The sequence below is a fragment of the Eubalaena glacialis genome, chromosome 15, assembly GCF_028564815.1.
Source record: "Eubalaena glacialis isolate mEubGla1 chromosome 15, mEubGla1.1.hap2.+ XY, whole genome shotgun sequence".
In the NCBI taxonomy this organism is placed as follows: domain Eukaryota; kingdom Metazoa; phylum Chordata; class Mammalia; order Artiodactyla; family Balaenidae; genus Eubalaena; species Eubalaena glacialis.
Genome location: NC_083730.1, coordinates 78,559,721 through 78,580,855, shown reverse-complemented (window position 1 = coordinate 78,580,855; position 21,135 = coordinate 78,559,721). Strand labels below are relative to the sequence as shown.

Genomic DNA, 21,135 nt, shown 5'->3' with positions numbered 1-21,135 from the left:
GCACACAGTATGGCCTCATAATTGTTTTGCCACACATTGTGCTGGACCCCAACTCAGTCTTCAAAACAGACCTAGGAGGTTGGTACAATTGTTTCCACTTCACAGATGAGAAAACCGAGGTACAGAGAGGCAAAGTGACTTGCCCCAGGGCACACAGCCTACCACTGCTAGCTGGTTTCAAACTCAGCTCTGCCAGTAAGTTACTAGCTGAAGCTCTTGGGGAAACAGCTCAACTGGGCAAGGGCAGCCTCCTCTTCCTGCCTTCTTCCCCACCTCCTGGTCTTCAGGGTCAGCCAGGGAGGATGCAGGGAGATGCTCCCAGCCCAGCTCGTCTCCATCTCCCTGACAGCAGAGTGAGTCAGCAAGGCGGGTCCCCCAAATCTGGCCTCCAGAATTGCATTTCTCTGCAGCCTACCTGCCCCCGTGCCCCAAGCTGGCCATCCCCTCCCTCGAAGCCCATCAGGACCTGAACCCAGCTCTGCCCAGGGGTGGTAGAGTTAAAGCAGCATTGCTCTGAGTCTGGGGTGGGTGACTTTTCAGACCATCTCATTCCCTTCTCATCCTCTTCCCTGAATCACTAAGGACACCCAGGGAATCCAGAGAGGGTCAAATATTTTCCCCTCTGTGAACAAGTTTCAAGGGCCAGGCTGGACAGGAAAGGGTTGCAAACTCAGTGCCTTGGGGGCCAGGCAGATTATATAAATGTCTAAAACCACCGCGGCTGCTGGCAATGGTGGTGAGCTGGAGGGTGCATGCCCTGCTGAAAGGCATCCAAGTTATAAAATGAAAGAAAACCGCTCCCCACACTGCCCAAAAAACTGAAACCAAAACCAAAACCACAGCAGCTAGACAAGCCCGTGGGCCGTTAGTTTTCAATCCTATACCAGTAAGACTAGTATGGGAGACAGGGTCAGCTGAGAGGAAAAGCAGCCCTGGGTCGAGACCCAGCTTTGCCACCAGCTGGCTGGGTGACCTTCAGCAGCCCCTTTAAGGGGTCTGGGCCTTGTTTTCCTCACCTACAGAGCGGTGTTCATCAAACCCACTCTGGCCACTGGCATCTTGGTGCCACATATGTTTTGTTAAGTGCTTCTCCACACTCCCTTTATTATTGAATATCAGAATGCACACTATCAAAGTCCACGCTGGCTCCATTAAGAAGCCAAACAATTAAACAACTCCAATATTAACGGGACAATTTTAAATTGTTTCCATTTTGTTAGTTGGGGCCCAGCAAGAAAGGCTTGGGGACTTCCCTGGTGGTGCAGTGGTTAAGAATCCGCCTGCCAATGCAGGGGACACAGGTTCGAGCCTTGGTTCGGGAAGATCCCACATGCTGCAGAGCAACTAAGCCCGTGTGCCACAACTATTGAGCTCTAGAGCCCGCGAGCCACAACTACTGAGCCTGTGCTCTAGAGCCCGCGAGCCACAACTACTGAGCCCGTGTGCCACAACTACTGAAGCCTGCGTGCCTAGAGCCTGTGCTCTGCAACAAGAGAAGCCACCACAATGAGAAGCCCGCGCACTGCAACAAAGAGTAGCCCCCACTCGCCGCAACTAGAGAAAGCCCGCGCAGCAACGAAGACCCAACGCAGCCAAAAATAAATAAATAATAATATTTTTAAAAACTAAGAAATTAACATTGGTACAATACCATTAATTAAACTATAGTAGGATTGAAAAAAAAAAAAGGCTCAGGTTTGCCCTACTTGCAGCCAATGGCACCTCCTTGTGCAGGTGCATGGGCGGTACGGGGATGGCTTGGGGGACGAGGGGGCTGGGAGGGACATGTGGAGTCGCAAGCTCCTCGTTCATCCTCCCTGGCTGAATAGTGGTCCCCAAAGATGTTCAGGTCCTAATCCTCAGAGTCTGTGAATATGCGACCTTACATGGCAAAAGGGACTCTGGCAGGGGTGATTAAATTGAGGGTCTTGAGGTGGGGGGATTGTCCAGAATTATCTGGGGGCCTTTAAATGTAATCACAAGGGTTTTTTTAAGAGGGAGGTGGGAGTGTCGGAGTCACAGAAAGAGATGTGATGGAAGCATAGGTCAGAGAGTCAGAGAGAGAGAGACAGAGAGAGAGACTGAGAGAGATGCTAGGCTGGTGGCTTTGAAGATGAAGGAAGGGGCCACAAACTAAGGAAGGAATGCAGGAAGCTTCTAGAAGCTGGAAAAGGCATGGCAATGGACTTTCCCCTGAAGCCTCCAGAAGGAACACGGTCCTGCCAACACCTCGATTTTAGTCCAGTGAAACCCATTTTGGGCTTTTCACCTCCAGATAACAAATGTGTGCTGTTTTAAGCCACTACGTTTGTAATTTGTTACAGCAGCAACAGGAAACTCAAACACTCATCTAGAGTCACTTAACTGCAGACACTAAAGTACTCTCAAAGACTTCTCACGTTCTTAACCCCATTTGATCAGCCCCCCAAAGAGGCACTGTAGATGTGACCTGGGGCTACAACTCCACTCTCCTACGTCCTGTAGCTACACCTCATCCTATTTTCCCAACCCTGCAGCTGGACCCCAATAGGGCAAGTTTTCAAAGGGGTGGAAAAATCACAGGACTCTCACCAGGACACCAACCCAGGAGCAGAAAATGAACACTGCCATTTCCCAAAGGCCCCATGGCCTTGTGACAACTGCTCAGCAAGGCTGGGTGGTACAGCGCTTATGAGGACAGGGCTCTGGAACCATGCAGCTTGGGTTCAAATTCTGCTTCCCTACTCACAGCTGTGTGACTTTGGACAACTCATGTAACTTCTCTGTGCCCCAGTTCCCTCCTTTATAAAATGAGGCAGGGGTCGGCAAACTCTTTCTATAAAAGGCTAAATATTTTCCCCTCTGCAGGCCAGACGGTCTCTGTTGAAACCATTCCACTCTGCTTTGTCATGTGAAAGTATCACATGCAATAATAAACAGGCATGACTGTATTCCAATAAAACTGGACTTATGGACACTGAGGTTCAAATTTCACACAGTTTTCATGTGTCACTTAATAGTGTTCTTTTAAAAATTTTTTTCAACCATTTGAAGATATAAAACCCATTCTCAGCTCCTGGACTACGAAACACAGCAGTGGACCTGATTTGACCTGTGGGCTGAAGTTTGCCGACTCCTGAAATGAAGGATTAAATGAGTTAATCCATGTGCTTAGAACAGTGCCTGGTACACAGTTAGCGCTCAGTAAAATGCGCTTTGATTACTCTTTTTTCCAGAGGGGAAAATTGAGACTAGAGATAAAGAGCTCCCTGCACCTGTTAGCTTGGGCACCTCCGCCCCACAAGGGTCAGCCCTAAATGTCCAGCCTCGGTCAGATCTGTCCTAAGTGGAGATTTTTCTCCAGACCCTCCTCTTTCCCGAAAGGAGTGTCCTGGAACCACTGGGCCCTGGTGGTCTGATGCCAAACCTGTCCCTGGCCCTCTGAGGCCACACTCGGGCCAGCCCGGGCTTAGGGCATGGGGCACTGGTGGCCCAGCAGAACCTTGTCTTCTACTTCCCCTCCAAACATCTTAATCTGGACCCCTTCCCAAAGCTGCTACCACCATCTCACCGGATCGCTTTGCCAGCCTGGTCTCTGCCTCCGCCCTTACAGTTGATTCTCCCACAGCAGCCAATGGGATCCTTGTAAAAACTGAAATCAGATCACATCCCTCCTGTGTTCTAAATCCTACCATGGCTCCCGTCTTACCCCTAGGAACGGGCCAACTTTGCACAGTGGTCCACACAGCCCCAGGTGATCTGGCCTCCATTACCTCTCCTGTCTCCTCTCTCACCCCTCACCCCCTAGCTCACTGTTGCAGAGGCCTCTCAAAGTTTGTTTGTGACATGTCATTCTGCTCTTGCCTCAGGGCCTTTGCACTTGCTGTTCCCCCAGATCTTTGCAAAGCTTCGGGTCTCTGTCCTCGGAGAAGCCTTCCCTGACAGCCCGAGGCAAAGCGGCTACCCCTCTCCATCTCATTCCATCACATACCACCCTGTTTTGTTCTCATCACCCAGTGAAATCCTGTGGATTTACCTGTTGACTTGTTTCTCATCTGTGTCCCCCACTAGAGTATAAGCTCCATGAGGGCAGGAACCGAGCTTATCTGCTCCCTGATTTACCCCTCACGTGCGGCACTGCTCCTGGCACGTAATAGGTGCTCAATAAATATTTGTTGAACGAGTGACTATGCAAAAGGACCTAGGTGAGGAGTGGGTGGCCTTTCCCAGCCTGCAAGCTGGCCAGACAGCAGCTGGCCAGAGGCTGGCGGGACTTCCAGGAGGACAGCCACCTGTGTCAGTCCTGGGAGGCAAGTGAACCAGAGGGGAAGGGTCTGGATTCAGCATGAGGCAGCCACGAGTTCACATCCTGGCTCTGCTACTTCCCTCGTGGCCAACTTCCCCTCCCTGAACCTCAGCGTCCTCACCTATAGCACAGAGATAATCATACTCATCTCAGGGGTTTGGGTACAGGACTTGATGAGCTAGGCACATTGCTGACCTAAGTGCTCAATAACTCAGAGATTATCTGACACAAGCCACAGTTAACTCCCGTTTTCCTGCCCCCAAGAGGCAGCAGTCAATTTTATAACCACAGTAACCACAAATCACTTGCCCATTTGTAAAATAGGCATAATTACCTGTCTGTCTGCCTCGAACGATGGGCATGAAGGTACTCTGCAGCCCCAGAAAGTTGGTGTGGGCACTAAGCACTCTCAGCTGTCAGTTCAAGTGGGAAGGAGTTTGTTACTCGTTTGTTCTCTCACCGAAGAGAATACAAGGAGAGAACTCCAGCCCCCTGCAGCAGGGGGTCATCTTGAGCAGTCTCCTGCCTTCAGGTTTTCACTCTGGATCCACTGTGACCTCTCCTCCCCTTACACATATCAGAACAGAATGATGCAAGTTCCGTTTGGCCTGTCTCAACGGCCCAAACCTCCCTGCCTCGGGAGGAAGCCTCCTTGCTCTCACCCAGCGTCCCCACTGCTTCTCCCTCTGTGCATACGAGTCAGTGGCACTACCATCCTCCGCCACCCCCCCACTGCTAAGGCCAGAAATCTGGAGCCATCCTTGACGCCTCTCTTTCTTCCACCACCATGCCCCTCCATCTAAGCCATCAGCATACCCTGCTTGTTGTGCCTCCAATACTTCCTCCAAATCCCACCACTTCTTTCCTATCTCCCACTACCACCATCACCTGGCGAGCTGCAGGAGCCTTCCCACTGGTCTCCCCACTGTCACCCTCAACCCTCTCAATCCATTCTCCCCAGAGAAGCCAGAGACAGCCCTTGAAGAAATAAATCAGATCTTGACATCCCCCTGCTTAAAACCTTCCACTGGCTCCCCACTGTCATAAAACAAATCCCACCTCCTAGCCTCAGCTTATAAGTCCTTTTGTAATCTGACCACCACTACATCTCCATCCCCATTCTTAACACTCTCCCCCTCACTCACCCTGTTCCAGCCACTCTGGCCTCCTCACAGCTCCAGAAACCGACTAAGTTTGTCCCTGCTTCAGGGCCTTTGCACGTGCCTTTCTCTCCACCTGGAATGTTCTTTCTTCTGATGTCTGTATAAGTGGCTTCCTTTCTCCATTCAGGGCTTGGCTCAAAGGTCCCTTCCTCACAGAGGCCACCTGTGATCCCCCAAGCTGAAATAGTTGGAAATACTCCGTCTCCCTCACAGCCCCCACCCCCACCCCCCAATATCACTTTATCCTATTAACTGCTGAGCACGTAGCATCTTACCACCTGAAATTTACATGTGTACTTTTTTATCCATCCTCCTAAGAGAAGGCTGGCTCCATGAGGGCAGGGATTTTTGTCTACAGTATACGTGCCCTGGCATATCCCAAGGTTTAGCTCAGTGCCTGCTACACAGTAGATGCTCAATAAATACTTGATTGGCTGAATACACCCCCACCTGCTGCCAGTTTCCTGCCTGGACACTCACGTCTATCACGGGGCTCTGGTTCACACCCGAGGCTGGAAACTGGGAGCTAATGCGGGTCCCTGCAGATGGGCCCGCGGCCCCCGACACTGTCTCCACCATCAGCAGCACACAGAGCCAGCGCAGCACCCAGTAGAGATCCAGCAGTCCTCTGGCCATCAGCCCCCAAGGGGCCTAGCCCTCACTCTCCGCTTCCCCTTCTGTAGTGTTTCAGTTCCAAACAGCTGGCACCTCTAGTGGCCTGTAGGGTAGGGGTGAGAAAGAGGGACAGTGTCACTGAAGACTGCAGGACCCAACAGGAGGGGCCTGAAAACTTTTTCAGCTGAAGAACTGCCCCTCCTCCTCCCCACACCAAAGGAAAGCCCAGGTAGAAGCCCACATTCCGGATGGGCCTGACTCATTTAGCATGCAGATTAGATAGCCCTTCTTCCTGAACCCCCAGTAGTGTTAACATGGAAACCTAGGCTAATAACTCCTCTGATGGGGAAATCAAGGCCCAGGAGGAAGTGAATTGCTCAAAGTCACACAGCCTGTTAGCTGCAGAGCTGGGCTGGACTTTAGCATCTGACTTTTTCCCTCAACACCAGGGAAAAACCAGCTTTGTTTTTCTTCCAAAGAAATTAAACTGGAAAGAAAAAAAAAAGTCCCCGGCACACTAATTTTCTTCTTTGGCTCTTCCACATGTTATAGTTGAGCATGTTTTGTTTTGCCTTCAAGAAAAGCAAAGCCCAGGGGCTTCCTGGGTGGCGCAGCGGTTGAGAGTCTGCCTGCCAATGCAGGGGACACGGGTTCGAGCCTTCGTCTGGGAGGAAGCCACGTGCCGCGGAGCAACTAGGCCCGTGAGCCGCAAGTACTGAGCCTGCGCGTCTGGAGCCTGTGCTCCGCAACAAGAGACGCCGCGATAGTGAAAGGCCCGCGCACCGCGATGAAGAGTGGCCCCCGCTCGCCGCAACTAAAGAAAGCCCTCGCACAGGAATGAAGACCCAACACAGCCAAAATAAATAAATAAATAAATTAATTAATTTAAAAAAAAAAAGAAAGAAAAGCAAAGCCCAGAAAACAACAAAGCCCAGATTTACCAACGTTTTTTGGTAAATCTTTGCTCAATGTCCTGGCAGAGGCAGGAGAGGGAGGCGGCGGCTCTGGGGGAAGAAAAGGGGGCAGAAGGGCCTGTCTCAGCACTCTTTCCTCACCTGTTGACAGGCTCTTCCCTCCTGCTGTTCTCTGTAACTGCACTTGGCACTGACTTGGAACCGGACACTACAGGTCTTTAATACAGCCTCAGCCACTAACGAGCTGTGCGGCCTTGGGGAGGTCACTTCATGTCTCTGAGCCTCTGATTCCTCATCTGTAAAATGAAGACAAATGCTGGCGCATCAGAGCAAACGATAAGGGCTTAATAAGGGCTCGCGCCTCAGGTGTTCCCAACTTGAGGATCAGCACTTGTCTCCTCTTTATTGGCCGCCGATTTCTCGCACTCATTCACAAGGGAGCATTTACGGAGCGCTTCACGTGCGCCTGTCCGAGGTCAGGCGTTCAGACGCTCAGATCTGCACGCCTGACAGGAAGGGGCAGGGGCAGGTAATTGGGGCTGCAATCACTTTTGCGGCTGCACTTTCTAGGTGCCAGACCGCGGGAACGTCAATGTGCTCCGTTTCCCAATCCGGGCGGATGTTGAGAAGCTGAACTCCGGGCGCCAGTCCTCCCGCGGCGCCCAGGCGGGCGGGGAGGTTCCTCTTACCTTGCGAGGAGCCTCGGACCTGCAAACTCCGCACCTCGACCCCGCCGGGCTTCGCGGCCTTTCCAGTCCCTGCCCGCCGGCCCGAGCCGCCCGAACTTCTGCTCCTGACGCCGAGAGCACGTGTTTCCCGCCTGCGGCAGCGTCCGAGTCTGCTCCCGCAGCTCGGCCCTGGCTCGGCCCCGGCTAGCCCCGTGCCTGCCTCGCCTCTTATACAACCCCGCCCAGAGGACACTCCCCCAAGGGCTCGCCCCGCCTCTTCCCTTAAAGGCACAGGCTCCCTCGAGGTCTGTCGGTTCTGTTTTCGCCGGTAAAGCAGAAGCTGAGGGGAAACCTGGTGGGTATAAACAGTAGGAGGCCGGAGAGGTACATTGTAGGGTGAAACTAGAGGGTTCTATTCCCGAGGGAGGGGTGGGTGAGACGGCGTCAAAATGCTTCTGGTAATCAGTGGTGATAAGAAGTATTTGAGAAGATCCCAGGCAGGGAACGCTCCGCCTTACACACAAAAACTCTGGCTGTGCTCCCTCCGTTTGAGAGATCTCCTAACTGGGTTCATCATTTCCCTCTAGCAGGGTGGCTTTTAAAAGAAGAATATGGCAGGGAATTCCCCGGCGGTCCAGTGGTTAGGACTCCGCGCTTCCACTGCAAGGGGCACGGGTTCGATCCCTGGTTGGGGAATTACGGTCCCGCAAGCCGCGCAGTGGGGCTGAAAAAGAAAAAAAGAAGAAGATGGCAAATAGGTCAAAACAGGAGAGTTAGTCGATCTACTCGCCCTGACGGATATAGCCCCCCCTCCCCAGTTTCCTAGCCTCCGGGGGAAGTTCTGGTCGTCTCCGTCTTTCCTTCTGTTGGGGTGGGGGAGGGCACCGAGGCTGGCACTGGGGATGTTGAGGCTGAGGTCACGCTCCTCCTCCTCCAGCAGCCCCGCCCCCACCTCCACAGTTGGCACGCATCTAATCCCACCACCTCCCTCTCTCAAAGTCCGTCCTGCTTCCTCATCACCTTCAGCACCGAGGCCCAACTCTGAGCCCTCTGAAGGGCGATCGAGGCCCTTCAGCGTCCAGTCCTAGCGCACCTTTCCGACTTCATCTTTTATCCCCACCTCCACCCCCTCCCACTCTAGCCCCGGAAGCGGGGGACTTACACACGGCCACACCGCTGCTCCTTCTGAGCCCCTTGCCTGGGATGCCAGCCCTTCCTTTTTCTACCTGACAAACGCTTATTATTCATGTGCCAGGCCCAGCTCAAATGCTACCACCTCTGGGTGGTCTTCCACCCTTCTCCCTGCCAGCCCCCGCCTTCCTTACCTTCCGAGCACTCTAGTTCCCCACTCTAGAGAGGACACCTGTGGTCTCTGTGGTGACCACCAACACTGTGGTCTAGAGCACGATATCTTTGGAATCTCGGCGTATAGATTATAGTGATTATTACAGAGTATAGCCGTGTAGATTACAGTGAGCGTCCACGTGCTTGTCCCATTTAATAGCCCTGTGGGGTGAGGGCTACCGAGATCCCCATTTCACAGAGAAGGGAAATCGAGGTTCAAGGAGATGAAGCGACCTGTCCCCAGGACACCCACCAGGAAGTGGCAAAGATTTGCACCTAGGTCTGTGTGACCCCAAGTGAGTCCCCTTCACCACCATGGGCTGAGTGCCCTGCATCACTCAGAGGTAAGGCCGGATCTGTCTGACATTCAGCCCCCCTATTCAGAAGGCCCACGGCCTGGGTGGTGTCAACTGAAAAAAATGCACAACAGTTGAGTCTTGGTTTTATTGGGACCTTACTGAGGACTATAGTCAGAGAGACAGCATCTCAGAAAGCTCAGAGGAACTGCTCCAAAGAGGTCAAGGAGAAGCCAGTATATATATAAATTTTTTGGCTGGGAAATACATATAGTCAAGCATACATCTCGGTAAAAGATTACTGCTAATCACAGAAAAGCAGACATCTCAAGTTAATGATTTTAGTGCTTTTCTATGGATGGAAAGATGCAAGAATCGGGGTTCATTGAAATCCTTCCCTAGATATGCATGTTGACCATCTAGAGACCATGTATTCAAAACACAGAATACTTCCTCCTGTTTCTCTCCATCCTGAATTCCCCTCAGGGTATACTGGAGGAGGGCAGCCATAGCAGCTGATGACTTGATCCTTGTAGAACTGGAATGACAGGCAACATTTTTTCTTTACAACTTAAAAATAATAAAATGGACAAACAAATGCCCTCCATTCAGGTTAAAAAACAGAGCTATCAGTACCTTAGGGGTCTCTGAAATCACCATCAACCTGCTGACTGTGTAAATCACTCCATCACTATAAGTGTAAAACTTTGTTTTATATACATATATATTCACACATATAATGTATATAATGTATCCTCTATAAGATAGTATTTATATATAATACACATAATAAATACATTATAATGTATAATATATAAAATGTTATAATCTATGATATATATTATATATACTATAGATTATATAGTATATATAATCTATATAGATTTTATATACCTATTTATATAGTTTTACCACTATATAAGTATTCCTAAGCAATGACTTTTGTTTTGCCTGTCTTTGAAGTTTATATAAATCAGGGCTTCCCTGGTGGCGCAGTGGTTAAGAATCTGCCTGCCAATATCGGGGACACGGGTTCAGTCCCTGGCCTGGGAAGATCCCACATGCCGCAGAGCAACTAAGCCCGTGTGCCACAACTACCAAGCCTGCGCTCTAGAGCCCGCGAGCCACAGCAAGAGAAGCCACCGCAATGAGAAGCCCGTGCACTGCAACGAAGAGTAGCCCGTGCTCACCACAATTAGGGAAAGCCCCCACGCAGCAACGAAGACCCAACGCAGACAAAAATTAAAAAAAAAAAGTTTATATAAATCAAATAGTGCTTTATATATTCTTATGTGACTTGCTTCTTTCTTGCACCATCCTGTTCGTGAGCTTCAACCCTGTCATCTATGTGGTGGCAGTTTGTGCATTTTCCATACTGTGTAATAAACAGTTCATGGCATGACTGCATCGACGTTTATCTATCCATTTTTCTGTTGATGGATATATGTGTGTTGTTACCAGGGTTTTTGCTACCGATGGCATCTTTTTACACATCTTCTGGTGCACTTGTAAAATAATTTTTCTAGGGCATTGTGTCGGTCACTGTTCAACCAGAGAAATAACCCCAGTAGGAGACCCACGTTAAGAGGTCTATCACAAGGAATGGATTTATGGACTGTGAAGGCTGGCTAGGCAAGTCTGAAATTCACAGGATGGGCTGGTTGGAAACTCGGGGGTACCAGCCATCCACAGGCAGAACTGCTTCTTCCAGGAAGACTCAGCTCTGCATATAAGGCCTTTCAACCAATTAGATCAGGCCCACCCAGATGATCTAGAATAGTCTCCCTTACATAAAGTCAACTGATTATGGACTTTAATCACATCTACAAAATCCCTTCACAGCAACACCTAGCTTAGTGCTTTTTTTTTTTTTTAATAAATTTATTTATTTATTTATTTGTGGCTGCATTGGGTCTTTGTTGCTGCACACGGGCTTTCTCTAGTTGTGGCGAGCAGGGGCTACTCTTCGTTGTGGTTACACGGGCTTCTCCTTGCGGTGCCTTCTCTTGTTGTGGCTTGCAGGCTCTAGAGCGCAGGCTCAGTAGTTGTGGCACACGGGCTTAGTTACTCCGCATGTGGAATCTTCCTGGACCAGGGCTCGAACCCGTGTCCCCTGCATTGGCAGGCGGATTCTTAACCACTGCGCCACCAGGGAAGTCCCTAGTTTAGTGCTTATTGAATAACTGGGGACTGTAGACCAGCCAAGTTGACACATAGCACTGACCTTCACAGTTATAAACCCGGGAGTGGGATTGGAGCAAAAGGAGTCACAGGTGTGCATCTTTATACATAATATTATTTCATTTGTCACAAGTGTGTCTTTCCTTTCTTATTGGAAGGAAAGAAAAGTTTGTTAAAGTCTGAAAATCAATAAAATAATGAAATTAACTCTGCCCTCTACCGCCTTCTAAGGACCCACCACACGCTCACCCTGCCCCTGCCCTCACTCAGATAACTAAAGTTAAGAGCAGGTGTGTGCAAATACACACATACAAGAATTCTAACTTGGATTTCATTTCACTTTTGTAAAAAGTAGGCTCACATCGTTGATGTTGTTCTGTAACTTGCAGTTTTAAAAATTAATAATGCTTCATGGGATCCTCTCATGCTGGTACATTTAAGTGTAAAATCATTCATTATGATAGTTGCTTGATATTCTGTGGGATGAGGGAAGGTGCCATAACTTTGCAAACACTCCCACGTAGGTGGGTACTTGCTGTGTTTCTGGGTTTTGCCCCTTGCAAACAATGCTCCATACACATCCTTGAAGACATTTACCTTTGGTGCAGATGCTTTTATTTCTGTAGGACAGAATCCTGAAAGTGGAAGGCAGATCAACAGGCATGCATATTTTAAATGTCAACAGCTGTAGCAGATCCCGCCCTTAAGAAGCTGTAGCAAGCCACACTCCCACCAGCAATGTCCTATCAGGGAGTATCCGTTTCCCTGCTTTCTCACCAGCACTGATTTTTTTTTTTTTTTAACATCTTTATTGGAGTATAAGTGCTTTACAATGTTGTGTTAGTTTCTGCTGTATAACAAAGTGAATCAGCTATACGTATATCCCCATATCCCCTCCCTCTTGCGTCTCCCTCCTACCCTCCTATCCCACCCCTCTAGGTGGTCACAAAGCACCAAGCTGATCTCCCTGTGCTGTTGTCCTCAAGTCCATTCTCTACGTCTGCGTCTTTATTCCTGTCCTGCCCCTAGGTTCGTCAGAACCATTTTTCTTTTTTAGATTCCATACATATGTGTTAGCATTCGGTATTTGTTTTTCTCTTTCTGACTTACTTCACTCTGTATGACAGACTCTGGGTCTATCCACCTCACTACAAATAACTCAATTTCGTTTCTTTATATGGCTGAGTAATATTCCATTGTATCTATGTGCCACATCTTTATCCATTCATCTGTCGATGGACACTTAGGTTGCTTCCATGTCCTGACTATTGTAAATAGAGCTGCAATGAACATTGTGGTACATGACTCTTTTTGAATTATGGTTTTCTCAGGGTATATGCCCCGTAGTGGGATTGACCAGCACTGATTTTTTAACAATTGGGTTACTTCTTACCAACACAATGGGTAAAAAATACTTTCTCATCATCGCTTTGATTTGTATTTTTCCCTGTTGGCAAAGCTGACAAGTTTCCATCGGCTTAGTAACTATTTGCATTTTCTTCTCCGTGAACTGTCGGCTCACATTCTTTGAGTATTTTTCTATGGGGCCGTTGCCATTGTGCCATTAGCAAAATTAAGTCAGTTTTGGTAGGACTCTGAACATTACAGCATTTCCCATTTGGGGGCCCCCATAGGCAGCAGATAAGAATTAGGTCTTTGGATCAGCGAGATCCATGTCCCCTGCTCACTTGAGTTTGTTCCTGGGGAAAGTTATCTCTCTTCCTGGACTCCAGTTTTCTGTCTTTAAAATGTGGTTAATTGTTTCCTGGCTGTCTTAGGGTTGTTGATTTAAGGAGAAAGATTTAAGGGGAAAACGCATGTCATGTGCCCGGCAAGTGGATGTCAGATGTCGTTATCAGGGGTCAAGTCTACAGGAACATGGAATTGCTCGGTGGTCACGTGCAGCACACCTGGGGTGCTTTGTCAGCAATAGCCACAGGGGGTCATATGACCCCTAGAGGGGATCAAAGGCTGTGCACTGGGACAATGCTGTCACAGCAGAAGGACCTGCTTCTTGCTGACTGGGCCATCCCTGAGTAAGGCCTGGGTACTCTCTGCCCGGGAGCCCCATTCTCTTGAATGATGGGAACCTCAAAAACTGGCTGGAACAGGGTAGCCTCTAGATAGGGGCCCTCGTGGGATGGGGGGAGCGGAGAGCACAGGCCAGGATCCTGAGTATGTAAGGTCTGCCCCTTTGCCGGGGGACCCATGCAAGCTCCCATGTCTTCCTGGCTTCTGTAGTGCCTGGCACTGCACACAATCCTCTCAACAAGCCCAAATGATGCAAACGATTATTATCCCCTTTTTACTGGGGCTCAGAGAGGTGAGGTCACTTCCCCAAGATCACGCAGCCAGCAAATGATGGAGCTGGGATTGGAACCCAAGTCTGTCTGAACCCCCAACTCCATGCTCCAAGCCATTACCCCTCACAGTCTGGCTAATGAGGAATGTGACTGCCCTTGCTTCCAGTGGGTCAGTCCACAGTGAGGACATGGACCAAATGCCAATGGGAAGTGTCACCCAGAATTCTCCATGGAGCGGCTTTAGACAAGCACAGCATGCTTAGAAGGCATTAATGCTAAAAAGTAACATTAACTGAGTGTTGTTTCAGGTGCTGTGCAAGGGTCTTATTTAATCTCCTGGCAGCCCTATGAGGTGGTAGGTCCTGTTCTTGGCCCCTTTATAGAGATGAGTAAACTGAGGCACAGAATGGCACATCAGTTTGGCCAAGGATCCCCAGGGAATGAGGGTTGGAGTGGGGACAAAGGCCCAAATCTGTCTCTGCACTACCTTTCTGAGGACGGCGAGAAATGTTATCATAATTGGGAAAATAGTTTGGAATTGGTGGAGTGTGCCCTCTGGTGGTGGCCACAATGGGCAGCATCCACAGTGCCGCGGAACTGAGTTCAAATCCCCGTTTTGACATTTCCTGGTTGTGTGACCTGGGCAAATCACTTCACCTGCTTCACCTGCTCAGTTTCCCCACCTGTAAAATGCGGGTAGTAATAGTGGGGACTTCTTGGGTAGCTGTGAGGATTCCGTAATAGAAAATGTTCACAGGTTATGATTGACAATGATGGTTACTAATGCCAAGGGAGTGTTCCTTTCCAGAGGTGGGAAGGGAACTAGAGTGCCCACTCTGGTCCAGCTCACCAAGGGTATGGGGAATGGTGGAAGGGCACCCTCAAAGCTTTAGAAAGTTACTTTGGGGCAAATCAAGGACATCCCATTATCTCAAGCAACTCTCTTCCTTCACTGGCCTCCTTTATGTTTTTCCAAGACCACAACAGCCAGGACGTGTCAGAGCAGCCCAGTCTGCCTCCCCCATCATGACTGTGACCACTTACCACATCTTGGCCCATCTCCCCCAAACCCTGCCTTTCTCATGCCCTTCACTCCCCAGCTCAAAAACCATCCATGGCTCTCCGTGGCTCCCAAAGCTCACTGCCCACCATCTACCTTCAACCTACTCTTCCGAACTACCTCCCACTCTCATCCTCCGTTCACAGCAAGTCCACAAGCACACACTCTGCAGGTGCCGAGCTCTGAGCCAGGCTCGGGGCAGGGAGAAAGCTGAAGATGGGGCTTGTCATCGGATCCAGCCAAGCCGGTTTACTCCCTGCCCCAGAATCAGTCTTGCAGAGGCTATACCCACTGCTGGGAATGCCCTCCCTTCTCTTTGATTCTAACCCTAACTCTATCCGAAGTTAGAAACGACAGAAACCAGCTGTGGGAAACCAGAGTGTGATCGATCTAACCTACCATTGCTTAAAGATGTAGATGCAGACATTGACATATGAATAGACATAGGGATATAGACATATATAGAGAAACATATGGGTAGACAAATGGATATACTTACAGGCATATAAATAGGCATACACCTATTATGATCCCACCAGCAATGTACATGAGCTCCAATTTCTTCACGTCCTCTCCAACTGTTATATTCTTTTTTCTTTTTAAAATTATACCCATCCTAATTGACGTGACGTGGTATTTCCTCGTGATTTTGATTTGCATTTCTCTAATGACTAATGATGTTGAGCATCTTTTCATGTACTTATTGGCCATTTGTATATCTTCTTTAGAGAAATGTCTATTCAAGTCCCTTGCCCACCTTTTAATTGGTTTTTGTATTTTTGTGGTTGAGTTGTAGGAGTTCTTTATATATTCTGGATTTTAAATCCTTATTAGATGTATTATTTGCAAATATTTTCTCCCATCGTGTGGGTTGTCTTTTTACTCTCTTGATCCTGTCCTTTGAGGCACAAAAGTTTTTAATCTAATGAAGTCCAATTCATCTTTTTCTTTTGTTACCTGTGCTTTTGGGGTCATATTTAAGAAACCATTGAAGTCCCCAACAGGGACTTCCCTGGTGGCGCAGTGGTTAAGAATCCACCTGCCAATGCAGGGGACACGGGTTCGAGCCCTGGTCCGGGAAGATCCCACATGCCTTGGAGCAACTAAGCCCGTGTGCCACAACTACTGAGCCTGTGCTCTAGAGCCACAACTAATGAGCCCACACACCACAACTACTGAAGCCTGCGTGCCTAGAGCCCGTGCTCCACAAGAAGAGAAGCCACTGCAATGAGAAGCCCGTGCACCGCAACGAAGAGTAGCCCCACTCGCCGCAACTAGAGAAAGCCCCCACGCAGCAACGGAGACCCAATGCAGCCAAATATAAATTAATTAATTAAAAAAAAAAAAGAAACCATTGCCAAATCCAAGGTCATGCAAATTTTCCTCTAGGCTTTCTTCTAACAGTTTTATAGTTTTAGCTCTTAAAATTTAGGTCCTTGATCCACTTTGAGTTAATTTTTGTGTATGGTATAAGGAAGGGGTCCAACTTCATTCTTTCATGTGGATATCTAGTTTTCTCAGCACCATTTGTTGAAGAGAGCATTTTTCTTCATTGAACGATCTTGGCACCCTTGTTGAAAATCAATTGACTGTAAATGTAAGGCTTTATTTCTGGGCTCTCAACTTTATTCTATTGGTCTATATGTCTGTTCTTCTGCAAATACTACTCTGTTTTGATTACAGTCACCTTGTACCAGTTTTGAAATCTAGGTCCCTTGAAACCCCTTATGAATTCCAGGATGAGTTTTCCCATTTCTGTAAAAAAAAAAAAAAAAAAAATACCGTTGGGATTTTGATAGGGATTGCACTGAATCTGTAATCTGTATATCCCTTTGGGTAGTATTGTTATCTTAACAATATTAAATCTCCCAATTCGTGAACACAACTCCATTTATTTTTTTAGGATCTCCTGATTACCATTTTAATAGGGGATTCTTAAAAGTGGGAATGCCTACAGAACTCAAAGACTTGAATCCCTAATGGTCAAATTTGAGGTCGATGGGAAAGACTCATTTCTCTAATAGACACAGCATAGAATGATTTCAGAAATACCACAGATTACTTCAGTAGAATCTATCCAGTGTCCCTAGGCTTGGGGGAAGCCGAATTAAAAGACAAAAGTTGTTTCAGAGCCTTTGGTCTGCTTTTCCTTCTCTATTAGTGAGCAGTTAATGGACAGTATGTGGAAATAATAGCTTGCTGAAAGATGCTTTATTGCATGGATCATGCCTCAAAATGAACCTCCTGCGTTTGCACCACAGTGGCTTTAAGCATTCCTAACTATTTTCTAGGACTTTTCCTGCTTTCTGCACAGGCTAGTTTAATTCTCTCGAAGACCACAAGATGGCAGCAAGAGCACGGCTGCAAAGAGTTCAGGAGTAGAGGAAAAGATGAGTTGCACATGGTGGACCTGGCACACTGACTATGAGTGGGAAGCTGCCCGATGCCCATGGGCGGACGCGCTCAACGTAGGAATAGCTACGGAATTGTTAGAATACCAACATTTTTCTATATTATACACCTGTAACATATAAAATTGTACATCAACTATACTTCAATTTAAAGAAAAAAGAAACAAAGGTTTACGTACAGAAAGGTGTTGTGGCCCTTTTTCAAAAGGCAAAATCTTTTTCAAAAATGTTCAACAAAACAGAATGACTAAATTACATCCCCATGATGACTTATCCATATGACGGGATACAATGACATCCATATGATGGAATATTATGGTGTTTTCAAAGAACATTGGATGACATGAGAAAGTACCCATGATTCCGTACTAAGTGGCAAAAGCGAGACACTCTATAATATAAGCATGATGATTCCATCTTTGTAAATATACATGTATTTGTATGGATGCATAGAAAAACAGATGGAAGGTTAACTGAGATCCTTCCTCGGTGGTAGGGATCAGGGGTGACTTTTAGAAGTGGGTTTCATTTTTTTCAAAATTCTCTAATACGCCTGAATTAAAGGTATAATCTGAAAAAAATACACACACACACACACACACACACACACACAGAAGAAAACCAGCATTTTCCTTTAATACTGCAGGTGGAGGAAATAAGGGGAAAATTAGGGATAGTAAAGATCTCTCTCCCTGCCCTCCACATCTCTCTCCCCCATGTGAAGAAGCACCAAAAAGGCAGCCGCATGCAAGGCAGGAGGGGTGCTCTCACCAGCTGTTCCCCAGTTATAGCCTTTTATAATAAACTGGTAATCAAGTAAACTGCTCTTCTGGTTCTGGGAGCCATTCTAGAAGACTCCTGAGCCTGAGGAGGGGGTCGTGGGAACCCCCGATTTATAACTGGTTGGTTAGAAGTACCCGAGGCCTGGACCCTAAAGTGGAGGTGGCGGCCGTACTGTGGGACTGAGCCCCTCACCCGTGGCGTCTGACATGGACTCCGGGTAGAGAGGGTCAGGATTGAATTGAGTTGTGGGACACACAGCTGGTGTCGGAGAATTGCTCAGTGTGAGAAAATCCCCCCACTCCCAATCTGGTGTCAGAAGTATTGGGAATTCTCTGGTGGTCCAGCGGTTGGGACTGGGCACTTTTGCTGCCAAGAGCCCGGGTCCGATCCTGGGTCGGGGAATTGGGGTCCTACAAGCCGTGCAGCACAGTCAAAAAAAAAAAAAAAAAAAAGCAGCACTGGGACTGGTGTCAGAAATACTGAAGGCCGAGGAAGAAAAGAGTTTTCCTCTTACGTGTGAGCTGCCTTCCCTGGACACAGGCTGCGCAGGCATGGAGTGACGGGTCCCGGAGCCGGCGAGGCCGACTCCCCTCTGGGCCCAGGCCCCGAGCTGCTTACCGCCACCTGCCCGTGAGGCAGCAGCTGCTGAAACAAACGATCACACATTTAGTGGCTCAAAACCACGTAAGTTCCGTGGTCAGAGGCCCAGCACGCCTGGCTGGTGTCTCTGCTCTGGGCGGCACAAGGCTGAAACCAAGGCGCTGGCCGGGCTGCGTTCCTTATCTGGAGGCTCTAGGGAGGGTCCGCCTACAGGTCACTCCGCTCATTGGCTGAGTCCAGGTCCACGTGACTGCGGGACGGAGGTTCCTGTTTCCTTGTGGCTGTCAGCTCCTAGAAGCCTAGAACATTCCCTGACTCGGCCCTCCGAGCCGGCAACAGCAGCTCAGATCCCTCACCTGCCTCTTTTTCAGCTGAATCTCTCTGACTTCAGCTGGGACTGCTTCTCTGATTTTAAGGGCTCGCGGGATTAGATTGGACCCACCTGAAGCCACCTGAATAACTCAGGATCATCTCCCCATCTCAAGGTCCTTAATCACATTTTCAAAGTCCCTTTGCCACGTAAGGTAACATACTCACAGGTTCCAGGGATTAGGATGTGGACATCTTTGGGGGGTAATTATGCCACCTGCCACACCCCCTTCTTGCTTTCCCAGGTCTCTTGTGGTTTGTGGCAGTCTCCCCTCTCGCTGTCAGAGCTCATAGGGGTCACCCACTGGCTATCTTGTTCTCCCGTTATTCTGGCATCACCATGGCCAAGCCCTGGGGAAGGATCCCTTTTCCTGACCAGCACCCCCAGCACAACAGCTGAGCCTTCTCCCTTCTCCGGGTGATGACTTCCTGCTCCGTCAACTGGAGCTTTGTCCCTCAGAACATGAGAAGTTCTCCTTTGCAGTTCCCAGCCTGGCCCTATAACAAAGGGAAAGTAACTTGGATTCTGTACCTCTTTGAGGATTTTCATCCTCAGTGAGCATGATGGGCACCGTTGGTGCTCAGATGGAACCCTCTTGGTTGGGTTGGGTTAAGCTGGGTTCAGTTACTGGGATCATCACATTTTGCTCCCTGTGCCAACTTCTTCCCTCCAGGTCTACACCCCACTCAGAGTGGACCCAGGCCAGTTCACACAGGGTGGCCCCAGGAGAGCAAGCGTGAGCGAGAGCGAGAGATAAAGAACTTTCTTCACCTTTTCCTTGCTGAGGTTCATCCCATGCGCTGATGAGAAGAAATAGAACCAAAGAGTGATAACGTTTTACCCACTCAGATTTGACCAAACACAGCTGGAGAAGCCTCAGGTCACAGCAGCCAATATCCTCCAGGATGCAGGCTCCAGAGAATCCTTTTATCCACAAATTCTCCCCATTGGTGGCCTCATTTGTGATCTGCTGCCCAAACTCTTCCCAAACTCCTCCTGGGCCATTGACCAGTCTCCATGTGTAGCCCTGCTTCCAATCATTGCTTACTTCTTTTGATGGAAGTGACCTCGTTGCCAGGGTAACCAGCAGTGGAACATGGGCCTCAGGTCTTGACTTTTAACTCTACTTAACTGGATTCTTGCCATGTTCTTGGCTCATTTCCCTTTTGTGGTTGTAAAAACGCACACACCCTTCCACATTTCTTGTCCTCGTTTCTCCTGACTTTGCTGTTCTCTTCCTATGAAGTCTGTCTGGCCTATACATTTTCCCTGGAGTTTGCTAACTCAATTCCTTTTGTCTCTTACAACATTTTTTTTTTTTTTTCATTTGGCAAAACTACTTACTGGATAGGGCTGTGTGCTCCATGGGCCTCACACCAGCCGGCACACCGTGTCTGGCTGTCCCTCTCCTACTGATGCTATAATTAAACTGTAGATTTGGGAGGTGACAGTCTCTCCTGCGTCTATCATAGAGTTCCCCATCAGCACTTCATCTAATGGTTTCATCCATTGACAATCTCTGCTTAAATCACCTATTTCATCAGAGGCTGCAAAATTGATGTTTCTAAGTTGTTGTCCTTTCAACACATATTAAGTAGAATATTTCTGTTAAAATTTTTGTTTCCTTATCAGTCATGGCCATTTGTTTATCCTGAAATAAAGTTTGTACAAGAAAGGCTGGGTTTATTTCCTATTCATTGTTGTTAGTTGCCAATTTTCTGGAAAAAAAAAATGGGTTGGTGCCCTAGTTACTTTCAACGATGATCCATGACCACATGTTTCTTGATCGCTGAAACTTTTCCTTATCTTTGCTCTTAATGAACTTAAATATCTACTGAATGCTGAGAAGACTGAAATGGTCCCTTTGTGTCTCTGGGGTGAGCTTTAAGTTGCTCACTTTATCCTGACTGGCTCTTCGTCCACTGTATACAAATCGCTTAGCACATGGTTGTAAATTGCCCTTCATTGTTCTATAAGGGATTCGGGGTTATGTTCCTCTAGGTACATCATAAGCCCCGGGAGGGTGGGGCAGTGTTTTATAGTTTCCTATCTATGGATCTAGGGCAAGTTCAGGTGTCTAGAGGGGTCTGGTCATTAGTTGTAGCCTGAGTAGATGTGAACTTGGTCATTCCTTCATTCCTC

At 48.3% G+C, this 21,135-nt stretch overlaps 1 protein-coding gene across 2 annotated transcripts in view; it reads right to left on the bottom strand.

The window, feature by feature from the left end:
- The window catches only part of SLC8B1 (solute carrier family 8 member B1), a 31,168-nt gene extending 23,335 nt beyond the window's left edge, over positions 1-7,833 (bottom strand). Inside the window, exons 1-3 of one of the 2 annotated variants that reach the window (XM_061169648.1) lie at positions 7,667-7,833; positions 7,119-7,273; positions 5,929-6,166 (exon numbers count right to left, since the gene is read on the bottom strand). In XM_061169648.1, coding sequence (XP_061025631.1) covers positions 5,929-6,084 — 156 coding nt within the window. In that variant the 5' untranslated portion in view covers positions 6,085-6,166; positions 7,119-7,273; positions 7,667-7,833. The remainder of the gene's footprint in view (positions 1-5,928; positions 6,167-7,118; positions 7,274-7,666) is intronic. The other variant, XM_061169649.1, reaches the window with a different exon arrangement.
- Positions 7,834-21,135: the final 13,302 nt, after the last annotated feature.